Source organism: Mauremys mutica, chromosome 4 (assembly GCF_020497125.1).
Source record: "Mauremys mutica isolate MM-2020 ecotype Southern chromosome 4, ASM2049712v1, whole genome shotgun sequence".
In the NCBI taxonomy this organism is placed as follows: Eukaryota; Metazoa; Chordata; order Testudines; family Geoemydidae; genus Mauremys; species Mauremys mutica.
Genome location: NC_059075.1, coordinates 74,172,968 through 74,193,943, shown reverse-complemented (window position 1 = coordinate 74,193,943; position 20,976 = coordinate 74,172,968). Strand labels below are relative to the sequence as shown.

The 20,976-nt window shown below is 41.6% G+C and overlaps 1 protein-coding gene across 1 annotated transcript in view; it reads left to right on the top strand.

The window, feature by feature from the left end:
* LOC123370259 (transmembrane protein 263-like) overlaps positions 1 to 20,976 on the top strand; it is a 327,732-nt gene that overhangs the window by 38,645 nt on the left and 268,111 nt on the right. Inside the window, exon 2 of the mRNA XM_045016633.1 lies at positions 4,533 to 4,623. Within this exon, the coding sequence (XP_044872568.1) occupies positions 4,533 to 4,623 (91 nt within the window). The remainder of the gene's footprint in view (positions 1 to 4,532; positions 4,624 to 20,976) is intronic.

The following is a 20,976-nucleotide window of genomic DNA, read 5'->3' as shown; positions in this document are numbered from 1 at the left end:
TTTTGGGTGGAGGGTGACATGTTTCTATTAAATGTTTCCATTCAACAAATCAGCATTTTCCAAAGGAAAAATACTCCAAACATTTCTGACTAGCTCTACTAGATACTAAGATAGTTGAACAGGAATAATTCTCTTCAATCACTTTTTTCTTTTTTCTCAGGAGCCTGTGTCCTTGGCAACAACTCTTCTAGTCTGGGTTGAATGGGGAAAGGATGACTGCAAGGAACTATTTCAGTCTTGTCCATGGTTTGTGCTGGCAGGCCAGCATGATACAAGAACATCTCTACTGGCCTCTGCCGTGATCACAGCTGGTTCTGTCTTTTTCCTCCTAGAACACATGGTTCAGGACTAGAGTAGGCTTGCATCTAATACAGACCAGAATTGCCCTCGGGATAAATAGCAAATATTTGCGGCCTGCTGTAATCTAACTAGCTTTTTAATGGAGAGAACCTGATTCTCCATGCCATACTTTGCATCATCACATACACTTGTGCAAAGTGAATGTAAAATGCTGTCATCTGGTGGCATTTTGCACTCTCTGTGTACATAAGTAAAAGACAAGAGGTGCAAAGCAGCTGCAAGCAGTGAAGAATCTCTGGCTTGGACGCTGATGGTGGTGTCTCTTACAGCCAAATTTGAGTGTAGTGATTTTTCACTCATGTTGTCTGACAGAGGGGCAGATGGTGTTGGAGCTCCTCTGTAAAGTCTGTGTTTTTGGCAAATAGGTTTAATATTTTTATATTAAGCATATTTCTCCTGTTAAACTGTTATTTCCTAATAATAATAATTATTATTATTAATAATGAGGGGTTCATGGAAAGGTCCACTAAGGAGTGAGAATGTGGGGTTGTTAGATTTGCTGATTTGGTTTGTAAATCAAAATGGGTCATCAGGCACTAAATAACTAACACTGGATTGTGCTTGACATTGTAGAATATGCACAATTTTGAACTGAAGATATCAAATGGTTAAGAAAATCCTTTTATCTTCCAAACTAAGCCATCAGCAAATTAGCTGATGCCAATTATTCTCTTTCTTGGACCCGCTGAAATATACAGTTGCTCTAATTTTACCCCCAACAGTACCGGCTAATCTATGAAGATATTTTCATGAAAATACTCTTGATTCACAGGTAATTAAACTCATTAAGAAAATACATATACAGGTGAAAAAAATAAAGTATTTATTACATTTATATCTTATGACATTTATGGCTATCTAGTTAGGCATATTACAATTGTATTTAGAGTACTGCACTGGCTTGCATTTCACTTCTGGGTGCCATTCCAGTTGTTTGCCTTAATCTGCAAGTTCTTCATGGTTGAGTTCTGCCTGTTTTAGAGACCCTCTCTTCCCTCCCCTTCCATCATTCAGTTAACTTTTTTTTAACCTTTCTACTCTTTTGTAGATGCCTCATTCAAATCCCTCCCAAAATGCAAGAGCAAGAGAGGTACCTTGGTGAACAGGCTTGTGTAGGTTGCTACAGCCTAAGGGGTACCATGAAATACAGTGCAAAAATTCCTGTGAGTGAAGGAGAGAGAGAGGAAAGGAGTATTAAGCAGACTCTCTTGGTGGAGGATAGAGGACTTTGGTAATCAGGAGCTGGTGGAAACTGTTCACCTTCAGAGCACATTTTAAAAGCTCATCTGTTTATCCCAGGCATTCTCATGGGGAAGGGATGCAGAGGTGTTGCAGGGAGAACATTTTAGTTTTGCTATTTTGAGACGGTCATAATATAAATGTTGGTCCTACTAGATTTCTGTCCGTGTCTTTGTCAGTTGTCTGCACTTGCATCTAGAGCTCCAGATAGACACAATCTTATATAAACAAATAATGTTTCAGTTTTGCCAGTGGCGGTGTGTGTGGTCCAGTCCTCTTTCTTCTCCTTAAGGCATGAATAGGCAAAAAAATGATGGATTTGGAGCAAGATATTTAAAGATGGCAGGGGGGTAATATAGAATGGGCATCTTCTCAAACCTCATATTAAATATTGTATGCTCAGCTACTGCCAGAGTCTAGAATTTCTACCTTTCTCAAAATCTATCCCAGATCCCTGAGGTGAACAAAAGGGAATATCAGGGAATGGGCCTAGCAGCTAAGAACTCCTGGGTGTTAATTATGGCTGTGACAGCCTAGTGCAACTTCTCTGGCTCAGTTTCTTCCTAATGTAAGCTGGGGTAAATAAAGCTTTACCTCTGTCCCTGGCACGGTTCTTGTGAGGTGCGATTATTTAATGTTTATACAGTGCCTTCACTTGAAGATGTAAGGTGCTATGTAAGTGCTGTTACTAATTACAGCAAATTGCATGAGGGAATGTATTAACATTAATGCCGCAAGTAAAAATTGCACAAGTCACAATATGCAGAAGTCAAGGTTGCAAACATAGTGTTAATATGACAGAGTAGCATACCTTGCCTGTTTTAATAACATACCCTTTGTGATGAAGTAATATGCAATTTTCTTTTCCTGTCTGTCATGTTAAATCTGTGGCTAAGTAGCTGAGTATTTAAGCTACCTGTTCAACAAGAAGAATGGAAGTAGAAAATAGTGCACATCTGTTGTAAATTGTGTGTGGGAGCGTACAGAATGTGCAACACTGCAGGGTTAGTCTTAAACTCAATAAGCTGGAAGATGGAAAAGATCATGCAACACAGTCTTAGCGCTGGATCGTAACACTTTCTAGCATTTAATTTTCGAATTGGGAAAAAAAATCCACAGCTCATTGGACATAAATGTAAGCATGTTAGCAGCACACCTATGTTTAAGTGAACCACTGTAAATTTCCAGCCACATATGTTCATATGTTTGATTAAAAAAAAATCAAATCTCTCGTTAAATCAAACGCAGTTATTTTCAAAGCGAGCAAAAGCCCAGTTCCCTAATGAGACTCTTGTCCATACTAAACTTCAGATTTCACTTGTTTTTACTGTAGGATTGTGCCAAAAATAAAAGAAAATAATTTAGTTAGAATTTTTTTAAAGGGAAGTCTGCATTTTGTTCATTTTCTCATAATATAAAAAGGGATGAAGAGGCTTTGTTTGTTTTTTGACCTTCAACCAAAAAAGCTTTTAGGCACACGTAAATCATGGGAAATCTCACATCCATTTTTTAAAGTTGCATGTGTGAAAAGTGAGAGCGGTTATGGAAACTGTTCTGCAACCTTAACTATAAGTGACTGTCACCAGGGTCCATGATGAATCTGGTAGCCTGGGGCATACTGATGTGAGGTTATGAACATATCAATCATAGGGATTAGAAAGGCCCCAGGACTATTGGTATTGAATTGAGTGCTATGGTTAGGGGTTTGTTCCAGGAGTGGGTGGGTGAGATTCTGTGGCCTGCATTGTGCAGGAGGTTAGACTAGATGACCATAATGGTCCCTTCTGACCTTAAGTCTATGAATCTATGGAAAAGAATCTGGTAAAATGCTATTGTGCTTGAGAATCAGTTTTGTATCCTATGTACATGTATAGCTTGGGGTGGGTAATCAAAATTAGCTTTTGATAGTCCACTGGGCTACTAGACTTTAAACTAGCTCACTCAGCCTTGCCTTGAAAATACTTCATGCCCCTTGGCCTCCTTTATGCCTTTTTCATTCATAAATTATAAAGCCAGGAGGGACCATTGTGATAATCTAGTCTGACATTAAATGGGTAGAGCTCTGAGTTACTACAGGGAATTCTTTCCTGGGTATCTGCCTGGTGGGTCTTGCCTGCATGTTCAGGGTCCAATTGATCACCATATTTGGGGTCAGGAAGGAATTTCCCCCCAGATCAAATTGACAGAGACCTTGGGGTTTTTTTTGCCTTCCTCTGCAGCATGGGGCACAGGTCACTTGCAAGTTTAAACTAGTGTAAATGGTGGAGTCTCTGTAACGTGACTCTTTAAATCATGGTTTAAGGACTTCAGTAACTCAGCAAGAGGTTAGGGGTCTGTTTCAGGAGTGGGTGAGGTTCTGTGGCCTGCAATTGAGCAAGAGATCAGACTAGACTATTACGATGGTCCCTTCTGACCTTAAAGTCTGAGTCTGAGACCTCCTGTATAAAAGGCCATAGGACTTAAATAATTTCCATTTGAACTAGAGCATCATTTAGAAAGACATCCAATCTTGATTTTAAAAATTTCCGGTGATGATGAATCGACTACAGCACTTGGTAAATTGTTCCAATGGCTAATTACCCTCCCGATTAAAAATCTGCACCTTATTTCTAGTCTAAGTTGTCTAGCTTCAACTTCCAGTGGTTGGTTCTTGGTATAAATTTGTCTACTAGACTGAAGAGCTCTTTATCAAATTTCTTCTCTCCATATAGTACTTCTATACTGTGATCAACTCACTTCACTTAACTTCTCCGGCTAAGTTTCACCTTAATGTAAACTGGGGTAAATAAAACTTTACCTCTCTCCCTCTTCGTCATTAAGCTAAATAGATCGAGCCCCTTGAGCCTTTCATTATAAAGCATATTTTCCAATCCTTAATCCTTCTTGTGGTGGTTCTTCTAAAATTAAGTCCTCCTTGCTGTTCTTTCCTATAGGGACCCAGCTCGGAAACACAGATGGTGGAAGATGAAGCAGACACAACCAGTGAAGAACTGCCCCCTCATCTGCGGGAGGAGCCTCCTGAAGGTACAGTACCACCACCAGGATGAGCTCCTTGTAACCCATTGGGAGACTGTTCCTCGTTGGCCAGTACAGCTTTCCTGACACAGGGCCTTTCTGTCTTGAAGGGGGGTAAGAACCTTTGCTAATGCTGACAGCTGAGTTTGGCCTCTCAGCAGGAGCTTCTGTTCAAAGAAAGCTGCACATGTTGAAGCACATGTACTGTTCCTCATGTAGAAACTGGACTCTTTGGGTATGTCTGCAGTGGAGCTGGAAGGTGCAATTTCCAGCTTAAGTAGAAATACACACACTACTTTGAGCTAGTGTGCTAAAAATAGAAATGTAGCCATAACAGCGTAAGCAGTGGGAGGGGCCAGCAGCCCTGAGCATGTACCTATGGTTTCAGAGGAGATTATACTTGGGCAGCTAGCCCTCCTGTCACTCAAACCACTGCTACTGAGTACAGTTTCAGACAGGATTGTAGGTACGTACTCAGAGTGGATAGGCCCTCCTGCCGCTTGCGCTATTGTGGTTACACTTCTATCTTTAGTGCACTGGCTCAATCTGAGCTAGCATGGGCATATCTGCTCAATGTGGAAGTTACAACTTTCAGTTCCAGAGTAGACATACCCTCTGAAAATAAGGCTTCTGATTTAAAATTGTCCTACTTGTGGACTGAGGAAAACTAGTTCCTATCTTGTCTTATTTGTGATTTACTATAATCATGGGGAAAATGTCCTTAGCAGGTTATCTGCTGTCTCTCCTTGCCTCTCTCTGCAGTACCCTGTTATATGAACCATCCCCAGTGCAGCGTAATCAAATCCAGGTTTTATAGGTTTGCCAGATTTTTTTTCTTTTTGCCATTTCTTGGAAACTGGTTTAGCAGTCTGAGGAAGAGGCTGTCAGTCAGCAGGAGGATCAGAAATGCCAATTTTAATTAAAAACCTTATTTCCAATTATGTGGCCTGGATTATACAGGGAACAAATCTTTTCTGACTGTGTGACTGTTTCCAGTGCTGTGCTGAGCAAAATAGGTGCTGCTTTCCTTTGAATAGAAGCTGCGAACACTGCAGCACATGTGATTCATCTCTAGCTTTTACTTGTTTCCAATTCAGTGTCTTTTAAAAAATACAATTATTCATAATCTCTCTGGAAGGCTTAACCCAGAAAGCGCTGAGCTCTTATTAACAATTTACTATTTAAAAAAAAAAAGGGGGGGGGGAGGCTCTAGCCTGTCAGATGTCAGTGGGATCATAAACCCTTTTATTTTGTACTTCTAATTACTTTCCTTAAAGGGAAGAGCCCATCTTTTGTGTAGGCGACGCAGTGACAGTCACAGTCTCAAAGGGGATGTGTACTATGTGAAATAGCTCTGTCACCTCTTGCTCAGCCTTCTGCTGTAGCTTCCTTGTTGAGTGCCAAATACTGGTTCTCCTGCCTTGCATGCTTTGCTGGTTCTTTAACAGTAGATTGTAATATGGAGGTAGGTGCAAAGCTGACTTCTCCAGGTCCTCTTCCTACTGCTACCTTAAACTTTCAAGGTACTGGGACCAGTTGGAAAGACTGTGAATTCTCATACCGTATTTAAGTTGATGACTAAATGGATTTTTAACTACATAATATATGAGGATTGCTGTTCCTTTGGCCACAATATTACTTCTTTGTGGAACCAGTGGGGATCCTGGTGTGTTGCCAGCTGTGAGACCATCAAACTATTGGATGTGATGGTGTTTCTGTAAAATAGAAATGCAGTGAGTGATTTCTTGTGATGGGTGTGACATCTGAATGGTCACCAAAAGGCACCTGAATACTTGTTTTGTTCAAATTCTTTTTGCCTCGAATCTGCAAGCTCTCTGGAGTTTTAGAATTATTGGTGAGTTAACAGAGGGCTGTCTGTCTGGCCTTTTAGTCTTTGGGACAGTGTTTTGAACCTAAGTGAGGGAAATGTAATGGTCTCATCTCTGTCTGTAATAAGGTTAAGCCAGGATGCAACCACCACACATCATGGGGGTAAGGATCTCAGTTACTGCTCTGAGTCAGGATTAAAGTGAATTTAAAGACTGAATAATCCTCAAATGGTGAAACGTAGGATGTCATCAGTGTTACAATACAGGGAATACGTTTTGCAGCTTTCACCGTACCTGGCCTTTGACCAATGTCTTCATTCTCCTGAAGCAATTAATGTAAAGCGTGTGATAAAATGTTTGGTCAAGGAACTTGCAAGAGAAGCCTTTTGCATTTGCCTGTCATCCAGCCAGGCTGAAGGGTGATAGAAAAACGTGTAATGTTGGCAGATATATTTCATCTTGAGTGCACTGTTGAGCAGTCTAGGATAAGCACATGTTCTCCAGCTCTTTCCATCATTGCTGATACTAGGACAGAAATATATTGAGGATGATGTGACAAGTGAAATACTCAACAGGTAAACAATCAGGGCAGTAGAGATATGTCCCTTGTCTTAAATACTGATCTCCAAGCTTACCTTTGATTTGTAAAGTGCAATTAAATGTAGCAAAATGAGACGGATGGATCCTCAGGATGCTGAATATCTACCCTCTTCTGTGCTGTCCTCTGGGAAGCAAAGGAGAGGTGGAATAACTGCCATAAAATAAACCATAGGATTGTGCTGGGGTTACAGGTGGTCCTGTATGTTGGTGAAATTAAGCAAGCTCTGTTAGTTCACAAGCTGTGGTTGTAACACTATACACCCGCTATACTTATTACAGAGCTTCTAGGAGATGGGAAAAGAGCTTAGCTACAAGAGCCATTACAAAAATGGCATACAATAAGAATAGATCTTTGAAGTTCTTTTAATAGAAGATGTAATTAAGCACCATCTTCTTGCAGTCATTCTTTTATTGCTGCCTGTTCCTCTTGATAACATTTTCCCAGTTAAATCAAATGCTTTGCAAAAAATACAGTTATTCATGTTGTAACTGTGCTGCTCTCTTGTTTCCTGGCATCTATGAATTGGAGACAGTGTCTGTTCGCCTTCTTATAATGAGAGCACAAGGGACGGCAGGCTTTCCAGAGTGTCTGCTCTTTTGGCTCAGTCCAATATTTCATTAAGTTGCATCATAGTGACTTCAGTTTCCAGACCGTGAAGTGCGTTTAATCTCATCCTGGAGGGAGGGGAATTGGAAGGTACTGTACTATATGTAAAGATAAAGTAAAATCAAAAGCTGGCCCTACAGGGGTTGTATTGTGTTTCTGAATAATACTGTAGCATACTCCTCTGCAAATGCAGGACTTTAACTCGTTTGGTTTTACTCTCTTGTCTTTCCAGTACCCTCAGTGACTAGAACAGAGCTGTCTAGCCACAAAGCACCTTTTCTCATGCATATGAGTTTCACAAGTGCAACATGAGTAGGGAAAAGCTTAATTTCAAATGGTGACATTAAAACTACGTTTATCTTTGATAAGCTTACATAAGTGTGATGAGTAATATAGTGTTGCTCTGCTTTCTAATGTCCCTCTGTCAGCCTGATAACATTTGAGGCATTAAAATATTCCTATAATGTATAGTTGCAAACAAATCATGTAAGGAAGAAATTTTGGATACGCCAGCTAAGGTAATTGTCTAGGGGTATGTTTACACTTAACACTACATATGCCGACGGGAAGGCTTCTCCCGTTGCTATAGGTAATCCACCCATCCAAGAGGCAGTAGCTAGGTTGACAGAAGAATTCTTCCATTTACCTAGTGCTGTTGACACAGGTATAGCTGCATGAGATCGGTATAGCTGCATCTCTCAGAGGTGTGGATTTTTTTACACTAATGAGAGATGTAGATATACCAATGTAAGTTCCTACTTTAGACCAGGCCTAGGTTAGAAATTGGTAAGGGGGGTTTCTGTCCTTAACCAAACTCCAGTATGTACTATTTAATATTTCTTATTTTTTGATAATGCTATTGTTAACTTCTATTTTACTTGTGCACTCTGCTCTGAATCCAACTGTTGTAGGTGATGGTATATATTTTAGCTTGTGATGAAAGATGACCCTACTACTGACTGTATCAATACACCCTGTTTACTTGAGTTCAAATGGAGATTGATATAAGAGTGTCTTGTTAAGGATAGCAAAGGACTGGACTAAGAAGGTCAGGCCTCTAGTATGAGATCAAAGTTTATTACTCTTGCAAAATTAAACCTGCCAAAGGCCAGAGAGCAAACGTTCTCACCAGACACCAATTTTAAGGTTTTTGTTGAGAATTCCTTGTGTAGACACATGAGGGCGCTGCATGCTTAATAGTGCAGCAGTTGCCAAATAATCTGTCAGTTCTGTTTCTCCCAGGGGCTGCTTTGGAGAAAATGTTCTTATAAGTTGTGGTGTGTCAGAAGTTTTAGATACCTTGCTCGCTTCCTTGGATGGGGGTGAGATAAAGTATTTAGTCCTACAAACTGCTCTGTGATACCACATGGGTGGCTTTGTCAGCCCCCTCAATTTTAGGGGATTGGTGCCAGTATGCCTAGTGGTCTTTTACCTTTTGACTTCATGTTACTTCCTTTTTTTCATCTCCTTACTCTTTGATCAGGTCCATATCCTATGTAATAAGAAAGGGCCTTTAGCAAAAGGTTAATGATGGTAACTTGCGTTGTATGAAGTGCTTCTTACCCTGATGGTGCGCTAAATGCTTTGCAGTATACAGCAGTTCAGAGGAGTTGACAGCACCTAGCAGTGAAGGTCAGCAAATTCTGGAGTGTAACAAGTTTGTTTTAAAGGCAGACCCCTGTTTTTCTCTGGTCACCTGGTGACCTGTCGTACTTCTGGGCTGCCTGTTGTGGCATGTTAAACTGTGGGAACATAAAGCTATAAATTAGATATAGCATGTTTTAACCTTAATACTGGTGGGTCATGTCTGACTGCAAGGCTACATTATTGGTTATGACAGTAGTAGGAGGATTTCCCCCCCCCCCGTTGGACGTTTATAAACCAGTTGTTCTCCTCTGATGGAGGTTTGAGATCTTTGTAAGTAGTAAACACTAAAGTTCTTATTACCAAACTGTTGGGAGGAGATGGCCCTAAAGTGTGAGTCTAGTATCTGAATCATCTATATTTCTCTGAACCATAAGTTCCATTCGAGGCAGACACCTTCATCTCTTCTAAGGCAGACACATTGAATTCTATTTAGTTCATTTTAGAAGGGTTCTTTTGAATGAGAACTTCTAAAAACTAGGGCCCATCAGCTCTGCATGGTTATCATAGATCAGGGCTGGCCAAACTGTGGTTCATGAGCCGCATGCAGCTCTTTTACAGTTAAAGTGCGGCTCGCTGAGCCCCCCTCGCATCCCCATCCCAATTGTCTCCCTACCAGACTGGGCAGAGGGAGATCGGTGCATCCACCCTGCGGTGGAATGGTGGGACTGGGGGCTTCTGCCCTGAGGTGGGGTGGTGGAACTAGAGGCTTCTGCACTGCAGGGAGGGAAGTTTAAGGGCTTTAGGCCTGCAAGGGGGTATCAGAGCAGAAGCCCCGGGCCCCAGCAAGCACTGCTCCGCGGAGCAGGTTGTGTGTGTGTTGTGACTCTTGAACTTCTGAAGATTATTGTATGTGGCTTGGAGGGTCGGTAAGTTTGGTCACTCCTGTCATAGATCCTGGAAGACTTACTGTTGAACAAGGTGTGACAGCAGGGTCTTTCTCAAAACTTACCCTCACCTACTGTGCTGCAATATGCTGAGCACTGTTTGCTTGCTGTCACTACCTAAAAAGTGGCTGCATTTCATTAGTTCTATGTGTACCCCAGCGCCAAAATGCATTAGAGCCTTTTACAGGGGCACATGGTATGGTGCGTGAGGGATCCTTCAGGAGAAAAGTGCTACACCAGTCTGCAGTAGTGTTTATTGCAGCAGGATATAAATAGCTGATATTAGGCTCTAGGACTGGATTTAAAACTATCATCCATTCCATGGATGTGTATTTAACAGCTACTGACTTTATTGTAGAATAAAGATGTGGGGGTTAAATGTGATATTTTCATCCCACTTGCAGTACACGTGGTAGCCAAGTGTATCTAAGCATCAGGGTGTTTCCTATGCCCTTGCAGCAGGACCTAACTCTTTCTTGTTCTGTTGGTATATGGATCAACAGGGACACTTTCACAGCTGAGTTCTTACAGTGCGTATTGGCATTGCCCACAGATTACTGTCTTTGGGTATATGTGCATAAATTTTGATGGGCTAGGCCATGTTTTTCTGGAAACCGTGGACTCTGGGTATTACCTTGAGGATCAGAGAGCTCTCAAAGGGCCAGCCACATGTTCAGTTTCAACTTTAGACCTAAATATTTAGGGCTAATGTAGGTAACTACTGTTGGGTTCTGACCACTGCTTTATGCATTTCAATCTAGGGACTGTTGTGCATCTAGAATATTGCTGGAGCCAGTCTCTCTATTTGCAGTCACTGTATGTATGGGCAAAGTGTATGGGCTTTTCTCCTCTTCTTACCCCCAGCACTGCAGTGTCTGCACTGGAGATGAACTTTTACCAGAGTTGTCAGTAGCTACTGGTGTGGTGCTCTGCCCTTGTTCGATAATGATAACAGTCGGCTGCGTGCGTGTTCCCTCTGTGTGCTGCCCCTGCTCTGCGCAGATAGCTGACACAGCAAACCCTGAGAGAACCCCCAAAGACCACAGACTCTAGTAAGGTATGAAGGAACCCGAGCCAGGTATATTGTCAAACGAAACACAGTAATAGTTTTCTATAGACTCTACAGGACATACTACAAATTTGTGCCCCCTGGCAATGGACACAGCTCAGTCAGTGGCGGGACACTCCACTGCCCCCTAGGCTGGACAAAGATGAGCACTCCAGGACCTACTTTTATACAGTTACAGGACAGATTACTCATCCCTACTGACGTATTGAGGTACAGCCCCTTGGCTCATTAGGGTGCTGTCTCCCCTTTGATCATGTTGTTCCAGACAAACAGATCTATCCATCATGCTGTCCTGTCTTTAAGATGCACCTGCCTGTTCCTTGTTATGTCTATGGAGTGTCCTTGTATCAGGCTGTCCAGGTGCCATCTTGGCACAAGTTCCTCTTGTTAGCCCCTATATGTGTGAATGCACTTGCTTCTAACAACCCTCTTCTCGCCAGCTTCTGTGAGTGAGGCCTGCCTCTGGCTCACAGCCCAGCTTTTGCTTAGCAATGCCTGGAAGTACTTTGGTTCAGGCTTCAGGCCTCAGACTAGGCCTCTGACACAAGAGTTTGTATTTCAGGGCCTCATCTTACTACAACCAGGAGACCAAATGGTCATAGCTTTAAATCCCATGCCAGGAGTGCTACAAACATGAGCCTCAATCCTGCTACCTGCAAGTTTTGTCTTACTTTTAAAGCATGGTATTAAAAAAGTCCCTAAAGGTGACCCCTGGCATATCCAAATGGTAGTGATGTCATTCCTTCTAACTAAGTTCCTATTTGTACCGGCTCCCAGTTTCCCTTCAAGTGATCTATATTAAGTCCTGTACCATAATCTTTGTTTAGCCAATCTAAAGAATTAAACCTTATTAAAATGCCTTGTGAGACTGAGTGTTTCATCCACTGCATGCAGTTAGTCTGCTACATAACTGTTTTCAGTCATGCTCTGGCAAGTCAGTTAAGCAAAACCACATCTTTTGCTAAGCCGTACTGGGCTGTCATCAGTCAATTATGCTTTCCAAGATTCTGTCCAACTGAATCTCTGACAATGGCATCTTTTTTGCACAGTAGATCTTAAACCAACTGCTTGGTGGTTGGCTACAGCTTCTGCCTTTTTTGTGTTTTTATGGCTAGTGGAAAACCTTTTGCCCTAAGTTATGTCCATGAAGCCCCAAGGGGGAGAAAGAAAAAATGATTTTGTGGTTAAGATAAAGGGCTGAGAATTGGGAGATCTGTAATCTGTTCCTGGTTATACCAGTGACTTACTGTGTGGTTTTGGACAAGTCACTTCCCCTCTCTGAAAATCAGTTTCCCCCCATCTGTAAAATGAGAATAACAATTCTTACTTATCTTTGGCTTCACTACTTCTTCCCTCTTCTCCCCCCCCCACAACAGACTTCGCTGATTTCTCTGCTGTCCTCCAAAATAGTTCGTGTGCCTGCCGAGAGGGCTGACCTAGAGCATCAGCCATATCCTCCACACAGGGTCTGCCTTAACATTTTTTTGCCAGGCTTGTAAAACATTTTAACATCAGTCTAGCCTATGCACCTCCCATTATTTTATTTTATTCCTTTTATTTTAAAGGCAGCCAAGATTTTCTTTTATGTTTCCAGGTTCCCCAATGGTCAGCTGTACTTTTGCATGCTTTATTTCACTACGCTTCTTGATGAGCTCTTTTTGGTATTTTTAATTTCAGATTGCTTTTAGATTCTTGGTGTAGCGCCCGCTTGGGGTTATTGCAGTAAGAGACTTATCATTGACAGCATGAACTTCCAGTTCAGCAGCCATATTACACTCGCTCCCAGAAACAGCATGAATGTTGTTTAAATTCTTGGCTTCATTTTCTCCCTCAGCCCTACTCTTGCTTCTACTTCTCCCGGTCTCGTATGGTATAATGAGATGTTACTCACCATCCCTCTCTCCAGCCCACACCATGTCTAGTTTTCCCCTGAAGGTGTTCATACGCTGCCCATTCTACATGTATACTCATGGTTTGCCTTCGTACAGTATTTATGGGAAGTATGCATCATCGAAATGTAAAGAAATTTCAAGTGGAAGAGCCAGTAGGAGCTTCTCTTCTTTAGACAGAAAATATTTTTTTCTAGTTATTAGTAAATGGTTCTGGGAAAGAGTCTATTTAAAAAAAAAAGTACTTCTGGTCATGTGTGTTTCGTATGGCAGAGGACCATATCTTATTCCATAATTAAAGTGACAGTTTATATTTTGTACTTCTAAATGTGTGGATGGGATGTGTATCACAAATAACAGATATTTGTGCGCACACAATTTTCAAGTTAGGCACCAAAATAAATGTAACTTGATTTCTCGCATGTGCTAAGCACTCACAAGTTCTGCTGCAGTTAACAGAAGCAGCAGATGCTCAATGTCTGAAAATCAAGCTAAGCACCTGTTGCCCCCATTGACTTCAATGGAATTTGTGGGCACTTATCCATCTGTGAGAAATCAAATGGCTTTTATTTAGATGCCCAAATATGGATTTAGTTGCCTAATTTTAGATACCCAGGTATGAAAGGTATGGGACGGGCAATATGTATTGTTTTCACACAAAGGTTTTTTGCAAATGGAAATGCACAAGGTTCACTTCATCCACCTCTTCAAATGCAGCCACATCTGGTACGAATGAGCACAACTTTTTAATATTGCAGCAATAACACTTCTCAACAGTTTATTCTTCCTAATCTAATTTTAGGGAAGTCCATTTTAGTAACTTGATCTAGTATTTATCTTGGACACTAGGATTAATATTACCCTTGTTTTTGTTTGTTTTTCTTTTAAATGCCAAATAAGTGTTAGTGACTACAAGTGGCCAGGGCCTCTTGGCTTTCTCTCTTCCCTGCGCTTTTGCATTATCTAAAAGAAGACACCTCTTCCACTTTGGTGCTCCTTGACACCAGCGTGACATGTAGGTTTGGTATAGAGTTGGAGGGAAGTGCACCACCTTTTGAGTCATCTGCAGCACTTTTTGCAGTACCCTGGGTTTTTATTGGTGGTCTCCAATACTGACCTGACCTCTACTTACCTTGTGGAATCCTAACAAAATCAGGCCAAAAGAACACTGAGAAAAATGGTAATGAAAAGTCATTTGGTTTTCACACTGTTAAATACGCTTATAAAACAATAGAATTTTTGTAAAAGATCTGTAAAAAAAGTAGTTTGTTAGATCTTACCCTTGTAGCGTAACATTTCACGAATTGTGGCATAGTCTCCCAAAGAAAGAGATGGAAGGAACATCGCTTGAGACATTTAAAAACAAATTCTACAATGCATTAGAAAATGTAATGTAGGGTGCAACCTTGCACTAGCAACTAGATGGCGATGTAATAAAGCTTTTATCCATCTCTACTTTCTCTGAATCTCTGACTGCTGATAGGAATAAGATGTTTTTCTAATGATGTGTAGAGGATGCTCTAAAAGCAGATTAGTGGGCTTCTCTGACCTAACGTTTTGGAATTGTCCTCTCTTATCCACTCCATTTTCCACACTTTGCCTGCCTATGTTTGCTAAGAGACACGTTAGCTAATGCTGAGTTCTTAATATTCCCCTCTGCCTAGTGGGGTGTTTACTCTTACTGTCACTAACATACTTAATATTGCAGTTGTCATTACCTGAAATCTGAAACTCAACATGGAGATTATCTGTCTCCTGTCACAAAATTTTTTAGTTGTTTATATTTTTGTATTTTGGTTGGCACTGAATTAATGCCTGCATACTCTACAGAGCATGCAGAAAGCAAATGAGGTGAGAATCGTTTTCTTGCCCTGTATAAACTGATTTTAATATGACATTTAAAGATTAAAATGGTCATACCAGACACTCCTGGCCTGTAACAAGGGCCAGGATCTGGGATTCTTAAATCAATATTGCAGCAGGTTGGAAATTAGCTTACAAGTGGAAGAAGAACTTGATCACTTAGAATTGTCATTACTTTCCAGCACCAGTGTGTGACCTGCAGCTTGTGAGGTAATCCATAGAAGTGTAGTCTCTCCAAAGGATGGGCAACTGATCAGCAGTTTATAATGCGTCTGTGTAAACCTGTCACTAAAATAGCTAGTTAGTATCTATCAAGAATCTACTAGAGAGAAACAAGTGCTCATATTGACTACTACTAGTTTCATTTTTCTGACAACTGAACTTTATCATAAAAAATGCAATTGACCCATGCTAAGGTTAAACACCAATGTTACTATTTGTACTCTATATACTTTGGCTATTTTCTTGTTTCTTCCTGATCTGCATTTATCTTCCAGAGAGTTCCTGCATTTCTTGGCTCCAAACACACCATCATTATGTCTTATTGTCTAAATAATTATATTTGGTTAGGCCAATCGTTGGTATGTAGAGGGATATGGGACTACAGTTGAATAGAATGTGTAAGGAACCACCTACTTAATTATATTAAATGCCAAAAAAAAATCCCACCCCATACTGACTAAATGTTAAGACCACACTGTTAAAATCAGGACACTGGGAAATGCAAAGTAGGGTTCCAATTTAACACCATCGTTGGCTGTGCTGCTTGTACTGTGCGTTTTATAGCCTGAAGTTATGTTACAATATTGCAGGTTTTTGCATTTAACACTTTGGTGGGTGTTTTACTTTAAATAACAAATAAGAAAAAATTCAGAGCACTTAGCGGTGAAGCTTATAAGTGTCTTGATCCAGAGCTATCAAGCTTTTGGACCTCACGTGGTCTTACAGTGGAGTCTCTCTGTAATAATTTTTCAGATTTGAAAAACATCTTATGTTTTCCATGGAGAATAATTTATTTAGGGGCATACATAGGGTATAATGGGATGTGATTAAAAAAGGGAAATGGCTATATATCAGTGAATATGTCTTGCCTATGAGATCGATTGGGCTGTGGTACATCATCATAAGAGAATAATAGAAGCCTCATCACTTGGGAAGGTAATTGAGAATGTGGTGATAAGTCAAATCCAGCTACACTTAACTTCCTCAGATTTCTTTGCTCCATATCATTGTGAACTGAGACCAGAATATGGAACAGAGGCTGTATGAGCAGGATTTATTTAAAGATGTCATACAGTTATCTCTTTGGGTATGTCTGCACTGCAATGTAAGCACTGGGTTAGTGGGATTCAAATCTGTGAATCCTGGGTTTGTAAGCCCAGGGCTAGATTGTCCACATTTTTCAGTGACCTTCAGTTAAGTATTTCTGGACCTGGGCCCCAGACCCAGGCTCCAGTGTCCACAAAGCAGTACGCAGACCTGAGTCAAGTATCAGAGGAGTAGCCGTGTTAGTCTGTATCCACAAAACCAGCGAGGAGTCTGCTGGCACCTTGAAGACTAATAGATTTACTCGGGCACAAGCTTTTGTGGTTTAAAAAACCCACTTCTTCAGATGCATGGAGTGAAAAATACAGATATTTGGTATTGACATCTCTTCATCAATTATCCACATCCACCCTGGCTGAATTGGCCTTGTCAACACTGGTTCTCCACTTGTAAGGTAAGTCCCTTCTCTTCATGTGTGAGTATATTTATGCCTGAATCTGTAATTTTCACTCCATGCATCTGAAGAAGTGGGTGCTTTACCCACGAAAGCTTATGCCCAAATAAATCTGTTAGTCTTTAAAGTGCCACCAGACCTGAGTCAAACTGACGTATCCTAAGCTTCCTAGCACCCTCCCCAACAATACCGATATGGAAGACTCGAACTGGCTGATGCCGCTCATGACTCTCAGTATAGGCGCTGATGCCTCCTGTGTACACCGGCGCTTCTGGAGCAGGGTGACAAGCATGTGTGGACCTGTCATGACCAGCAGTGGGTCCAGAACTTCTGCATGAAAAAACCTACATTTTTGGAGCTTTGTAAGCTGCTTTCTCTGACCCTCCAGCATCATGATGCATGTATGAGGGTAGCCATACTGGTCCAGAAACAGGTTGCTATCACCATCTGAAAGCTGGCTACTGCAGACTGCTCCAGTCTGTTGCTAATCAGTTTGGCATTGAAAGGCAACTGTCCATAAAGTGTGGCAGAGGTTTCTGAGGCAGTCAGGTGTATGATTTACCTAAAGTTGCTGAGCATAAATGATATCTCTGAAGTAATTGCTGGCTTTGAGAGAATGGGTTTCCAAAGTGTGCCGGGGCCATTGCCGGGACTCATGCCCATAGTTTGCCCTTCTCAAGGACATATACATAAACTGCAAAGGGTACTTGTGACACTCTTTATGCCAAAGTAGCACCATGGAACCCCCATATTTGCCATGGTGATATGACTATGATATTTTTTGTACAAAGTATGCCTTGTGAGGTATCATTTTAAGTCTTCGTTTATTGAACATTAATATCTTGTTTGGACTGTATGTACTATCATTAAATGTGAAGTATTACTATATGTGTTACTGAAATATGTTGTGAGGTTAGAAACACCAACCACCAGCCTTTCAGTTACAACTTTTACCTTGGTTTATGAAATCATATCCTGATCTCAGAGGACCTGATGAAATAAAGTTTAATAACACTCTCAGCAGGTATAGAATGGTGGTTGAATGTTTTTTTTGGTGGACTGAAATCCCATTGGTGCTGTTTACATACTGATTTTTGGATTCCAGTGTCATCAATGCTGTCCACGTTATTGTGGTTTGCTGTGCTCACAGTCATTGTGAAGCCAAAGGTGAGCCATTTCCCCCACTGAATGGACTTATGACAGTAATGGATTGCTGAATTGGTACACTCAACCAGAAAGTGAACCTATCACACTTGGAGCAGGAGGCACCCATGCAACAGGCACCCATGCATGGGCCAATAGAAGAGGGAGACTAGTATGTGTCTGAATGTTATGTAGAATGATTACAGTAAATGAGGTACTGTCACATCATACAGTGAAGTGGGGGAGTAGTTAAGTATTTTAGTTATGGATTTGAGGATGGCTTATGAACTGGGGGTGAGGATTGATGTGTATTGTACTTATTGGTAACATGACTGTTTATGAAATGGGGAGAGGGGCATGTGACAAGAACTATGGATTGATGTAAATAAATGTACTGAGAAATTGGGTACAACTTTAGTAGTCCCTCATGTGTTTATTTGAAATGTGCATTATATGATGTGATGCAGTGATAATACTTTCTTAATCAAATAAAAGCCTTTATTTTATTTTTTTTGAACATGGATGTATTATTGTACATAAAATATATTAAACCATTGCCAGGCAAGCCAGCTGCCATTAGCACACCAAAACACCAGTAATAAACCAACACCAAAACCATTAATGAAATAGTGTATAAACTGAACATTTAACAGTGCAAACACTGACCAGTACCAAGAAATGAAGACCCTAATGTTGCATATTCCCTGGGCCCCTGTTCTCCTTTCCCTTTCTTGCATGTTTAGAATGCACTTGGCACCTCTGGACGGGGTGAAGGCCTGCAGGTAGTACATTTGTACTGCTGGCTACTGTTGCATGGGCCAGCCAACTATGGAATTTTCCACAGTATTCCTGGTCTGCAGCACATGGTACCATGGAGGGGACTCAGGACATGGTGTGGGTACAGTAGGAGCCTGTACTCTTGCAGCCAGAAGTACAAGCAGCGTCTCAAACAGGTGCTCTGTCTTCTTCCTTGTTCCTGCTCCATAAACTGTGCTGCATGCCTCTCCTTGCACATTGCAATTCTGTCCTGTCACTGTGTAGCCTGTCTGTGCCTTTCCACTTGCCATGAAACCTTCTCCATTCTGTCCAGAATGTCCACCATAAATTCATCATAGAAACACTTCCTCTTGGACTGATCCGTGACAGTTATGAATCCCAGGGACCTGCTAGAGTGTGCCTGTGCTGCAGAGGTGGAGGGACCAGCAAAGGCTGAAGGACCTAAAAGCAGACATCAAGGAGTGCAATTTCGTCTCAATACTTCAAAACAGGTTCAGGGCATCTGCAGAGAAAAGTGCCTTGTATAATCTCAAGGCCAAAAACATGATACTTTGTAAAACCGAGCTTCAGTTGATTGTGAGAGGAACACTTCAGTTCCCAGAAGGTCCATGGACACAACTGAGTTAATCACAGTGAAAAGAGTGCACAAACAATGATAAGTTTAAAATTTACAATTGCTTTTCATTTTAAAAAGTGCAGACTGCCTTGCGGGGAGTGAGAGGGGTGCCTTACTGCCTAAGCTGTCTCTGCCCTTTCCAGACATTCCATGTTCTGGAGGACATAACCGTTCAGGGGGTTCTGAATAGCAAAGAGACATTTTATTTCAACCTACTGGTGGCAAGTCAGCTGTGTATGCCACAGAGGGTTTCAAACTTTTGATTTCTGAGCAGCACATGTACAAGTGGAGCAGGCTGGTGACCTACAGAGATGGCCCAGAAAATACATTCTTCCCTGAAATTTGACTGCCTATCTGCAGTTTCTAGTATGGGAACAGTTTGTGGCTATCAGCGCCCGCAATTGGGTCAAGATTCATTGGGGGATCAACAGGATTCTGTGTTAGCATCCACATGGATTACTGCCTCCCTATGGCTCCCTATGCAGCCTGCTCTGAAGGCATCCTGTGGACTATGTGCAAACATACATGATAATATCTACTCTCAATTCCCAGCACACTTGTGTACTACATGCAGCCAACCCCCCAGCTGTACTTTGGACATAGATTTCATCACCCACAGACTACAAGTAACCTCTCCTAGCACCGTATAGAGTTTACTGTTTCCAGGCATCCCAATATGCTGTGGCATGGCTGATTTGTATGTCATGGTGTATTAAAAGGGAAGGCAACATAAGGTTCATACTTGGCACGTCTTTACGAATTTTCAAGTTTCTAGACAAACTAACACGGCTGCTACTCTGAAACAAGTTTCTAGTAAAACTTTAATTTTAAATGCATGTTTTACTGTTTGTGCTTACCGGTGCTTGAATTTGATGTGGTTGGGGTGACATGAAGGCACTGGTATGCAATCCACTACTAAAGGATACATGCTACTGCCTGCAGTTTGTAATTCATTTTGTATTGGGTTATGAACCAGAAATTCCTCCCATTTCTATATTAACAAACATGGAGCCAGAAACTTACCAGGCTCTGGGGCTACTTCTCCCTCTTGAGTTTCTGCTGCCAGTTCTGCGTGTTGGCTGCTCCTCCAAGGGGGCAGGAAAAGGCTCTTCCAAGTAGGGACTCAGGATGTGCTGCAGCTGGTCCAGTGGCAAAGCTTCCGTGGGGACCAGCGTGAGCACAAGTCACTTTGGCATCCCTAATCTGGCACTTGCCAGCTTCCCTCTGATCCTACATTGGATTCTGGGGTCAGAAGGTCTCCACTTTGGCTGACCAGACTGTTGAAGCACTGTTAGCTCAGTGCTCAGCACGGTACCAGCACCTGGTCAAACTGCTTGTAAAAGAGACATGATAACAGGGAGTTCCCAGAGATGTGGTTCTCAACCCTGCTTTCTTGAGCTGCTTAATCCACTCCTTGCACTGGTCACCAGTCCCGTGAATCCCCAACACTTCCAGCTTTTTTGCTATTTCTTGGTATGCACGGTCACTCCTGGAACTCTTGCTGAAGCTCTACTCTTTGCTCACCTAAGTGATTAACCAAAATCTCTCTGTACTCCTGTGATCTATTAATAGCGTACTTGGAAAAGGACTTCTTGTCAGTAGCCATCACAAATGCAGAAGGAAGTTCAGTCTGCTTGCAGCTCAGCAGAATAAATAAAATGGAAGGGTTAAATGCCGAGCAGCTGTACTAGTACCAGGGGGCCACTTCCACTTCCTGG